The 12,380-nt window shown below is 38.6% G+C and overlaps 1 protein-coding gene across 2 annotated transcripts in view; it reads left to right on the top strand.

Annotated features, from left to right (window-relative positions):
- LOC126235987 (uncharacterized) overlaps positions 1–12,380 on the top strand; it is a 264,030-nt gene that overhangs the window by 197,945 nt on the left and 53,705 nt on the right. For both annotated transcript variants that reach the window (XM_049944978.1, XM_049944977.1), the window contains exon 15: positions 3,760–3,916. In XM_049944978.1, coding sequence (XP_049800935.1) covers positions 3,760–3,916 — 157 coding nt within the window. The remainder of the gene's footprint in view (positions 1–3,759; positions 3,917–12,380) is intronic.

The raw sequence follows: 12,380 nt of genomic DNA, 5'->3' as shown, positions 1-12,380 counted from the left end.
TACCCTGTCTAAAACCTCCATGGTATTCCCCGATTTGTGGGCCCAATTGTGGCTCTGCCCTGTTCAAAAGGACTTTAGAAAGAATCTTGTATGTTATATCCAGCAGTGATATTCCTCTGTAATTGTTGGGATCTGTCTTCAAACCTTTCTTTTGGATAGGGTGGATGAGAGCTGTTCTCCATTCTGCGGGTGTCTCTTCTTCTTTCCAGATTTTATTGAAAACACACTGAAGGGATGTAATTGCATTTTTGTCATCCGTTTTCCATAGCTCGGCCACTATTTGGTTTTCTCCAGATGCTTTGTTGTTTTTAAGTTCTGAAATTACATTCTGTAGTTCTTCAGTCGTCGGTGGTTCTGAATCTGGCTTCTCACTATTATTTGGGGTGGATTCAATTTTTTCAAGGATGGGTTCACAATTCAAGAGTTTCTCAAAGAAGCCTACTAGTATTTTGCAATTTTCCGTGTTATTGTGAGCGATGGTCCCATTTACATCTCGGTATTGGAGGGTGGGTGCTTTGTGTCTTGATAACCTTTGTTTGAAAGTTCTGTAAAAGCTTCTTGTGTTGTTTTTAGCAAATTCTTGATCAATTTGGAGGAGAGTTTTGTTATAATGTGTCTTCTTAATATTTTTTATATTTTTATCTATCAGTTTTCTTACTGTAAAGAAATTCAATCTGCTCTCTTCTGTTTTCTGTGATTGCTAGTTTTTCCATGCCTGTTTTCTTGTTTCAATGAGGGCATCACATTCCAGCGACCACCAGGCATGTGTTTTTTACTTTTTATGTTAGGTGCTATCCGTTCGGCTGTAGTAATGAGGTTTTCTTTGATATCCTCCCAACTTTGTGTCTGAATGGTTTCTGTTGCTTTTGTGAATTCATCTGATTTTAATATCTTTTCCGTACTGTACTTCCGTCCCTTAATTTGTTTCACACTGCATTTCCTGTTTGGGATTACTTTGAACTTAACTTTAGAAAGGTAGTGGTCTGAATCCAAGATTGCACCACTGAGTTCCCTAACATTCATGATTTCTTTGCGAGAAATCTTCTTGATTGCCACATGATCAAGTTGAAATTCCCCAAGGCTAGGATTTGGGGATATCCACGCCTTTTGTCTTCATGGTAGTTTCTTGAAAGCTGTGAATTTAACAATTAAATTGTGTGCTTGGAAAAGTTCTATTAGCCAGCCGCGGTGGTCTCGCGGTTCTAGGCGCGCAGTCCGGAACCGTGCGACTGCTACGGTCGCAGGTTCGAATCCTGCCTCGGGCATGGATGTGTGTAATGTCCTTAGGTTCGTTAGGTTTAAGTAGTTCTAAGTTCTAGGGGACTGATGACCACAGCAGTTGAGTCCCATAGTGCTCAGAGCCATTTGAACCAAAGTTCTATTAGCCTCACACCATTTCTGTTTGTTCTCTTGTGTGCAGGATAGTCTCCAACTATTTTCTTATATCTTTTTTCTTTACCAATCTGTGCATTAAAGTCTCCAAGAAGAATGATGAATGTTTATATCTGGAATTTTCTGAATAATGTCACCTAGATGATTCCAAAAGGCCTCCACTTTTTCTTTGTTTTTCCTGTTATCCTAATTTATAGGGGCATGTGCATTGATAATTGTGTAGATTTTGTTTGTGCTTGTGAATGTAAGACTTGAGATTCTTTCTGATTGGGAATCAAAGTCAACTATTGAGTTCAAGATTTGTTTCTTGATTATAAAGGCTGTTCCAAGATACTTTTTTCATTACTCTTGGTCCCACTTTCCCTTTGTATATCCTAAAACCTTTGGAATCGAAGGTATCTGTATCCATGTATTGTGTTTCTTGAATGGCTGTTATGAGTATGTTGTGGTTCTTTAGCATATCTCTTAGACGTTTTAGTTTTCCAGTTTTCAACAATGAGTTTGCATTGAAAGTTGCTAGGTACGTTGATTGCCTATGTTGAAATTTGGATGAGATTCCAAGACCTCCGACTTGTCTTTGTGCAATGTTGCTGACTCCCCAGAATCCAAATGTCTGCTGACGTACTGGCATATGGTGGATCGTCCACCTGGGGTAAAATAGTTTACATCACACACTTCCATGATTGATGAAAGTTATTTTGGGTGTGGCCCAAAGTCCACAAAAAATACAACCAAGATTCTGAGTCCTGGAACACGGTTTATTCCATGCTTCCTCACTTATTTCGTAAACAGTATTCAAATTTTCTGAACTGGTCACGGCCATTGTGCACGAGTTAGTTACAAAACCCAATATGTTCCTGTTCTTTCAACAGATTACTGTTCTTTTAGTTACACACACAGAACAATTACTGATCCACATGTATACACCAAAATGTGTTTAGCTTAAGCTATTTAAACTACTAAAATAACTTATTTTATGTGCAACATTATCAGTACACAGCTATTCCAAAGATCATCCAGAAGCTTACAATGCCACATGTCCTCAGTCCATGAGGCACTGCTGAGGTGGTTAGGGATGTAATTGAATTTTTTCAGTTAGAATTCAAAATTCAGTTAGTGAAGACAGTGATTTTCATGTGACATGCAGATGCATGATTTTTATAGAAAGGATATAAAAAGTATGACAGTTACTGAAGCATAATTTGTAGCTGAAGCTTCTAGTTGGTGTGTTGTAGGCTCTATCCTGTACCTCCTCACAGGTAATTCAGTGCTAAAGCCCTCATATGTGGAAAAAATTGTAATTAATGGTTGTATCTGAGCAAACACACTACATGCAACACTGGAGGTTTTCCTTATAATTGAATAAAACTAATGGACATCCCTGTTTGTGAAGCGAGTGTTATTCTTTAGGCCATGATTTCTACTGTCTATGCTTAATGAAACATTCAGTGACATTAAACTTTATCATCTGCAATAAATATTAACTTTACAATACTCCTCCATCTAATTAGCTATAATATTATACAAGTGAACTGTACTACTAATTTTTTGTGTGTCTCCTGTACCGTATTCACATGATTTGTAGGTGTATGTTATGCAATGAATAAATGACTGTTCACTATTTGGTGTAGAATCTGAATAAACAAGGCACATTTTTGTAATCTTGGTCATAGTAATAGGAGTTTGTAGACTGCGTAAATCCATTAGCATAATCTTAGGTGTAACACTAATTAAGTAATAGAATTTTTATCTTTCCATAATATATCATATTGTAGGTTCTGCCATAGCAGTTAGTCTATTACAGATGAGGTGGACTCAACATTAAAAAAAAAAATGAAATTCATATCCCTGTCTAATCATTCTGAGTTCAGTTTTACATGGCTCCCCCTAACACTTTAGAGGCAAATGTTGGGCTACTTCTTTAAACGAGACAACAGCTAATTTCTTTCTCTGCCTTTCTTCAATCCTAACCTAAGCTCTGTGTATAATGAGTCCAACAGACGTGTGTCTTTAAACACCGAGCAAGCTGGAACTGTGGTAAGACACTCGACTTGGATATGGAAGGATGGCAGTTTGAGACCCTATCTGGCCATACAGATGTAGGCTTTCTCTAGACTGGTCAAGGCAAATGCTGGGATGGTTTCTTTGAAAAGCACATGGTCGTTCCTTCCTCATGTTTCCCCTATCCAAGCTTCTGCTCCATCTTTAAATTTTGTCCTCAACAGATCATTAAATCCTAATCTTCCTTTATTTCTTTCTTTGGGATATTAAACTGCAACTTACTTCCATTTTTTATTATGTTTGGTATAATAAAAAAATGCAGTCAAACCATTATTTTAATGAAGGTCAATTTCTTAACATTTTCAGGATGCTTTATTTGCACATGCATGTGATGGACTTGATGTTGATTATTTGTTGGAGGAAAACAGTAAAATTAGCAAACCAAAGATCAGTTTAATATGTGAAGTGTGTGGTGAAGTATTCCATAGCAATGCCAGCCTGAGTACTCACAAACAGTTACATGGTGAGCAGTCATCAATCTCATTTTATGCCATAGATATTGTCATGATTGATATATGAAAACTCTGCTACTTTCTTGACCCATCCATTATCCCTTCATATTATATGGTATTGAGAACCTGATAGACTTCAATTTTATGAATTGCTTTCCAAACTTCCAGTCAGCATGGAGATGAAATGTCTACAATCTTCCAAATAAAATCCATTACCTTCTACAAAAGATATTTGATTGACTTATGTTGATTGTTGGTAATGACAAAACATATTGTGCATACGGCAGGACATGTGAGTGTCCAACTCAGTTAAGTATAAACAGTCAGAGATGGTATACGTTTCTCTTGATGGGACACCCACAACTGTTATTCACCATCAGTGATAAAATACATTACAGCTGTAAAAATTATTTAGTACTAAAAAGGTAAACACTACTCAGTTTCAGGACATATACCCCTTCTTCAGGTGCATCTGCAAAATGTTAAATGAATAATAATACCTGTCCACATGGTTAAAATAATTAAAGCTAAACGGAACTGACAGAAATTCTCTGAAAAAGCCCCTATATGTACATTAAAATGTAAGTCCCCAGAGGATGCATAACTAAGATTAAAATGTGCAAAATATGTGAAAATAGTGCGTCACTGGTAAATGGCGTGTGAAAGAATATCCTCTTAAATCCTAAGTCTTCCAGAAAGCCTCTCACAGAGGCTCCTACATAAAAGGATAACAGTCCCCTATTAGTAGAGCAGAAACCTCTGTCAAATGGAATAAAATATATTAAGAATTAATGGTCCTACATTCCAAATCCCCCATTACAAAACTTAAAATGGTCCAGGCTAAGGTGGGGTGCACCTCACACTGATGTGCGTGAAGGCAGATAGACAGTCTTTGAAACACTGAAACATGCTAAAAAAGGTGCTGCATACACTGTGCATCTACAGTATGTGAGTAAAACAATGTAATCCCCTGGGTAATGTTTGCAATCCACCCATACTGCACAGACACTCATCAGAACAATATGAAGCATGATTGAAAGCTGAAGTGTTGACAGGAGCTGCTGTATACCCATAATGTTAGTGAGTGGGCTGCTCACGCCGTCTGATGGTAAAATTTGGATTAATGTACCAGCCAACAAAATGTCTAAGAAACTGCGAACTGTCATCTGCTGCAGTTAAAGCTGACTTCTCTCATGTACTAGTGAAGCACTAATTACAGATTACCATATCTGCATGAGTATACATTGCTGACCAGCCAGTGGGGTCAGACTACAGTTAATTCCTACTATCTCACTCAAGAATACATATATCACTCTTAGAGAGCATAGTCTCAAATTGTCGCTAATCTGTACATGTACAAAGTCGTGGAACAACTGATACAAATGGAAGAAAACCTGTAAGGCATGTAAAGTATAGCAGCAATTACGGCAGAAACAGCTAAGTTAGAGCACTATTGATCACAGCAAGATTGGCCGCATCACGAAAATCCAAAATAAAACAAAAAGTAATAAAAATCACTGATAACAATCAAAGCCATAAAACACATAATAACCTCTATTATGGCAGCCCGTAAATGTGCTGCAGCCAAAGGCCACAACCCCCTCTCCCCCTATAAGAACCACAAATTTAATTTTAAAATGATAGAACACAGTGTAAGCATAAAGTTACAGAGTCACATTGTAAAGAATAGCAGTGTAAGCTTCAGGGACAAAGAAGCTTTGCATTAAAAAAAATGCTCTCTCTCTCTCTCTCTCTCTCTCTCTCTCTCTCACTCACACACACACACACACACACACACACACACACACACATGGACGATATAAAGGGCACAATTTTTACCGCACTGTAATATCCTCAAAGCATTGGTTGTGGTTATTAAGTATGCCCCTGTGCTTTAACTCAGTTTGTTCATTAAGTACCTTCTCAGGGTAATTAATTTTACATTTTGCAATCTCAATTTCTTTTAAGATATTAAGTTCCTGGTCTTCAGGTTGTGCACACAGAATGTCTAGAGCTTCCCTAACATCCTGTAAACTATGGTTGTTGACTGCTAGATGAAAAGACAGGGCTGACTCTGAATTATTGACTCATGCTCCTCACACCTGACGTTGAAACTTCTTTCTGTTTGACCCACATGTCTGGCATTACATTGCATGCACTTAACCTCATATTACCCTGTATTATCATAGGGCCTAATTTGCCATTCTTCGTGGAATATTAAATGTTGACCATTGTGTTTGGTCTGAAAAATGCTGTGATATTTAAAATTTCTCAGCCACCTTCCTACCTTACTGGAGATTAGAACGTAATAGAGTATCATACAAAATCTTCTTTTCTTGCTACCCTCATCCTGTTTTAGAATCGTGCTACCCTTGATCCCATTTGCCATATTACCCTGTGTGAGCCTTCTGTGTGTGTCGCTAACCATATTAACTGGATAACCATTCACAGGGGCAAGATATCTGATGGTATGAAATTTGCTCACTTCCATTTCCTTTCTCAGTGGAATTTCTGAAACTATTGAGCATTGTTCTACAGTGTACAACCTAAGGACCAGCAACTTAGCATCTTAGAAGAAATTGGGATTATGAAATGTAAAATTAATTACCCTGAATGGCATTTAATGAACAAACTGAGTTAAAAACAGGGACATACTTAATAACCGCATCCAATGCTTTCGGGGTATTGCAGCCCAGTAAAAATTGATTTGTATCTCTTCCATTTGTAGTTGTTTCCTGTGTGTGTGTGTGTGTGTGTACATTTATTTTTTAATGCTAAGCTCCTTTGTCCCTGAAGCTTACATTGCTATTCTTTACATTGTGGCTGTCTGTAACTTTATGGTTACATTATGATCTACCATTTTAAAATTAAATTTGTAGTTCTTATGGGGGATGGGCAGAGGGGGGGGGGGGTTATGGCTTTAGACCACAGCACTTTTAGTGGCTGCCATAAATTGTTTTGTTTTGTTTTATTTTGGATTTTAGTGATGGGGTCAATCTTGTTGTGAGCAATGTTCCTTAAAAATCTTTCATTGTGGTTGTTATTCTATGTCTACTCATAATGCTATCAATAGTGCTCTAACTTAGCTGCTTCTGCTATAATTGCTGCTCAGCTATAAGTGCCTTATAGGTTTTCTTCCATTTGTATTAGCTGTTCCACAGCTTTATACATGTACAAATTAGTGGCAATTCGAGGCCATGCTCTCTAAGCATGCTGTATGAATTCTTGAGTAACAATGCAGGAATTAAGTCGATTTACTGTAGTATGACCCTACTGGTTGGTTAGCTTTGTACTGACATGCAGATATGGTAATCTGTAATTAGTGCTTCACTAGTAGATGAGAGAAGTTAGCTTTCACTGCAGCAGATGGCAGTTTGTGGTTTCTGAGATATGTTGTTGCTGGGTACATTAATTAATTTTGACCATAAGATGTCGTGAGCAGTCCACTCTCTAACATATTGGTACACAGCCACTGCCACCAACATTTCAACTTTCGATTGAGCTTCGTACTGTTCTGATGAGTGTCTGTGCAGAATGGGTGAGTCGCAAACTTTACTCAAGGGATTACATTGTTTTTCTCACATACCTGCAGACACACAGTCTATATAACCACTTTCTTGGATGTTTCAGTGCATGAAAGACTACCTATCTGTCTTCATGTGGATCAGTGTGTGATGCACCTTTCTAAGCCTGGACCATTGTGAGTTTTGTAATGGAGGATTGAGGATGTCGGATCTTTAATTCTTTATGTATTTTATTCCATTTAATGGTGGTTTCTGCTCTTCTAATTTGGGACCGTTATCTTTTTATGTAGATCCTCCTGAACAAGAGACTTTCTGGAAGACTTAGAATTGAAGAGAATATTTTCTTGTTTGCCATGTACCAGAGACACACTACAGCAGAGTTCTGCTAATCCAAACCCTGGTAATCTGAACGTTCGGTTAATCCAAACAAGAAAAATGTTAGTCCAAGTATGGAAAACTGTGTGGTAAACTGCTGTACATACACACTATTTTAATTTACACAGTACAGTAAACATGTATTAGAAAAACTGGTAAGAAAACATTAGGTTTGAACAATGCATAACAATGAAAGAAAAGCTGTCAAACTTACTAAAATACAGCGGACATTTTATGCCTACTTTTTAGATGACAAAAACTCAGTCATTGTTTTTTGGCGTAATGAAAACAGTCTGTTGTATGATGCATAGTTGTGCCATACTCTCATAAACATGAAATCAGCAGGTGTAGCATTAGGCTGTTGCTCCAAACAATGTAGTGGGAGGTCAAGGGCTTTTTCTGCTTCACTGTGTGGCACCAGCTCTCCTTTGTCACTTTCAGGCTCATTGTCACTTCCGTCACAGCAGTCCACTTCTTCCTGGTCTTGATTCACAGTAGCAACTACATCACCATCAGTAAAGTTCTCCATATATGCCCCATCCTCTGCCATCCACTCATCTACATCTCCTTCACTGGCTTCTTCACATCCAAGGATTGTCTGTATCATTTGTAGTAGATTTTTCTCTACATTTTCAACTAGGTTGTCCTGAAATTCAAGAGATGTCCACAGTTTTCTCAATGATTTTCTCAGAGTATTTTCTGAAATATTCTGCCATGCCTCAGCGGCCCAATAAACAACATCCTTCACATCGGTCTTTAATTTTGTCCACTAAAGGAATGCCATCATCTTGGATCAGCATTCTTAAAAATTGTTTTCTGTAAATCAGTTTTAATGTTTGCAGTACGCCCTGGTCCATCAGCTGTGGAAGTGGTGTAACATTCGGTGGCAAAAACTTCACCACAATTCCTCCATCACATAATTCTTCAGTACTGGGGTGAGATGACGCATTGTCAATCAAAAGGATTGCACGGGAAGACAGATGATTTTCCTTAGAAAACCGTTGAACAGAGGGAACAAACTGGCCGTGAAACCATTGTTTGAACAGCTTACCATCCATCCATGCTTTTTTCTTGTTGTGATAATACACGGACAGGGACTTCGTTTTGCAGTTTTTAAAAGCTCGGGGCCTAGCAGATTTCCTGATCAGCATTAAAGGCAGCATGTGATTACCAGCAGTGTTGCTGCATGCTAATAAAGTCACATGATCTTTGCACATTTTCAAACCAGGAGCATGGTCTTCTGCTTTTGATGCCAGGCTTTTTGTTGACAGTGCCCTAAAATTAAGGCCAATCTCATCAGCTTTATAAATTGTTGGGAGGATACTTTCCCTCTCTTATGATTTTTTTTTTTCAAACTCAACCAAGTATTCCTTCACTGCATCATGGCCAGAAGAAAGCTTCTCTCCAGTAATTGTTAGCTGATGAATTCCATGACGTTTTTTGAATCTGTCCAACCAACCCATACCCGCACGAAAAGACTCATCACCATTCATTAACTTGTTCAGGTAAACAGCCTTCTCCTGAACCAGTGCTCCACTCAAAGGAGTTCCCCTTTCACTTTCCTGCGTAAGCCAAAGGAAAAGAGCTTCATCCACTTTATTGTACTGGGACTGTTTCAAAGTCTGCAGAATTTCAAGTGTTTTTCCCCAAAGATGTTGCACAGTACTGTTCAAGCTTCACTCGGTTCTTCTTCCAATCGCAAATGGTTGCTTTACCAATACCCAGTTCAGTTGCCAGTTTAGATACATTCTCACCATTGTCTATCCGCTTCAAAGCATTCAGTCTTTCTTTGAGAGTTAACATTGTATGTTTCCGTTTACTCATGACAAAAATACGTACACCACTACACCTGAATGAATACAATAAACTGTTACACATGCCAGCGATCAATAACTAACATAACAAAGTGCTTTGTGAGCCAACTGGGAGTGCACTGACCTCAGATACTACAAAGGTCTCAACAATGCACAAGCCGGCCATTGTGGCTGAGCGGTTCTAGGCGCTTCAGGATGGAACCACACTGCTGCAACGGTTGCAGGTTCGAATCCTGCCTCAGGCATGGATGTGTGTGATGTCCTTAGGTTAGTTAGGTTTAAGTGTTTCTAAGTCTAGGGGACTGATGACGTCAGATGTTAAGGCCCATAGTGCTGAGAGCCATTTGAACCATTTGAACAATGCACAACAACAAGGGCAGAGAGTGAGAGTGAGCCATTGTTCCCACACTTGTTCCCATTTGTTACCATGGTGTACCTACTTATCTGCTTGGTATACCTCATTCTAGAAACTCGCCACCGTAATTCCAGCTAATCCGAACAGATTGGTAATCTGAACAAGGTCCTGTCCCAATTAGTTCAGATTAACAGTACTATACTGTATTTTCACGTATTTTAACCCATTTTAATCTTAGTTATGCAACCTCTGGGGACTCACATTTTAATGTGTGTGTAGGGTTTTTTTCTGAGAATTTCTGTCAGTTATGTTTAGCTTTAATTATCTTAACTGTGTGGACAGGCATTATTATTCATTTTAAATATTTCAAATGCACATGAAGATGGGACATACATCCTGAAACCAGGTAGTCTTTTCTTTTCTAGTAATATCAACTGTAGCAGATTTTATCATTGAAGTCAGAGTTGGCCTGAAACTATTAAACAACTGGAGGACAAACAAAATAATAATATGATTAATGTCAGTTGATTGCCAGTCACTCACAAAGAGAAAGAAATGAAACAGATGTCCAGACTAGATATGTCTGTTATTACTAAGACAGATGGCATAGGAGGTATTCACAAGTTAATAATAAGAAAATGAAAACTCAATTTGTGACAAAACAAAGAAACTGATAACCTAAAATAAATCACCCCATGGAATAACAGTGGATGATTTTAGTGAAAATGTAGAAAAAAGTTGCAAGTATGTTGTGACCACCGATTTCTTTCCAGATATAAAGGAATCAGGCTAACTGAATTCTGTACAAAAATGAAATATGTACCCATAATCATTCTTGAACACAAAGCCAACCAGAAAAGGGACTAAACAAAGTTGAAACTTTGATTGTTTATATATGATCAAGGACATAGAAAACATGCAGGATTTGAGATTCAGAAACCATTTAGAATTTAAAATGGCTGCAGACCAGTACTGTATACAGGGTGTGTCTCCTAAGAGCCGTCAGGCTTATTTTTTCTGGTGTTTCAGCAGGCATCTGCAATTTCATTTTTACAATGTGTATCTCAAGTTAGCCCAAACAAATATTGCTCATCACATCTTTCAAGTGATGCACAGCATTGATGGAAAGTGCCAGTTTATTTCCTGTTGCAAATAAAATGATTTTGAAAGTGGAATTTTATGTGCCCATTTGACAGAGCAGTCCCAAATTAGTCTAGCGCAATATTCCTATTACTGATGTACAAAGGACGTTCAAAAAGTTTTGCACATTGCCTCTAATTTTTTTTATTTTTTGCAGGAGGAGAATGAAATTTGTTGTGAATGTACTTGGAACATTTAGCTATAAGTTGGTGTATAAAAGTATTTTATTTTATTTACAGGTGAGCCATAATGGACCATGAAGTAGGTGTCAGGTTGCGACAATGGTTGGTGATGGAGTTACTCTTCAAGAGCGGCGATGACTCTTCCACATCGATTCACAGGAAGTTGCTCTCTGTTTATGGGGAGGACACAGTGGATCACAGCAGTATCCAGTGGTGGTTGCAGAGGTTTAAAGAAGACAATCCACGATGCAGTTGACCATTGACGGCAATGAGTGATGTGAATAAGGAGACCATTGATCAAATAATCCAAAATGACAGATGTGTGATGACACGACAGCTTGCTGAAATGACTCATTTGTCATTGGGTAGTGTGGTATCACTGTTACAGTCACTAGGGTACGGAAAAGTCTGTGCACATTGGGAGCCTAGATTATTGACAAGAGAAATGAAAACGATGAGGAAGAATGTGCGAGGGTCTCATGAAGACCTGTACTGAAGAGTGGAAACAGTGTTTTGATGGCGTCGTGAGCCAGGATGAAACATGGTTGTTTTTGTCCGAACCTGAGAGCAAAACCCAATCCATGGACTGGCGTCATCAGGGTTCCTCTCGGAAGAAGAAACCAAGACTTTCACAAACAGCAGGCCGAAAGGTGATGGCCTCCTTCTGGGATCAGTGTGGCGTCATTTTGATTGACTTTTTGGAACCTTACTCCACAATTAACGGGACCATTACTGTTTGTCATTGGGAAAGCTGCGACATACCATCAAGACCCACAGACCACAGCTTCACGGTCAGCTCATCTGACTACATCATGACAATGACAAACCCCATACAGCCCTTATGACACAAGATAACATCAGGAAAATGGGTTGGCAAATTGTTCCTCATCCTCCCTACAGTCCGGACTTGGCTCCGTCTGGTTTTTACCTCTTTGGTCATCTGAAGGCCCACCTGCATGGTAAAACATTTGATAGTGAGAAAGACCTTATTTCCTGTGTCAAGCGATGGTGTAAAAGTCAATCCCCAGAATTTTACCAAAGTACATTTACATCATGGAAAGAATGTTGGGCCAATGCATCATAGC

This window comes from Schistocerca nitens, chromosome 2 (genome assembly GCF_023898315.1).
Source record: "Schistocerca nitens isolate TAMUIC-IGC-003100 chromosome 2, iqSchNite1.1, whole genome shotgun sequence".
NCBI classification, from domain to species: domain Eukaryota; kingdom Metazoa; phylum Arthropoda; class Insecta; order Orthoptera; family Acrididae; genus Schistocerca; species Schistocerca nitens.
This window is presented reverse-complemented; position numbering and strand designations above follow the sequence as displayed.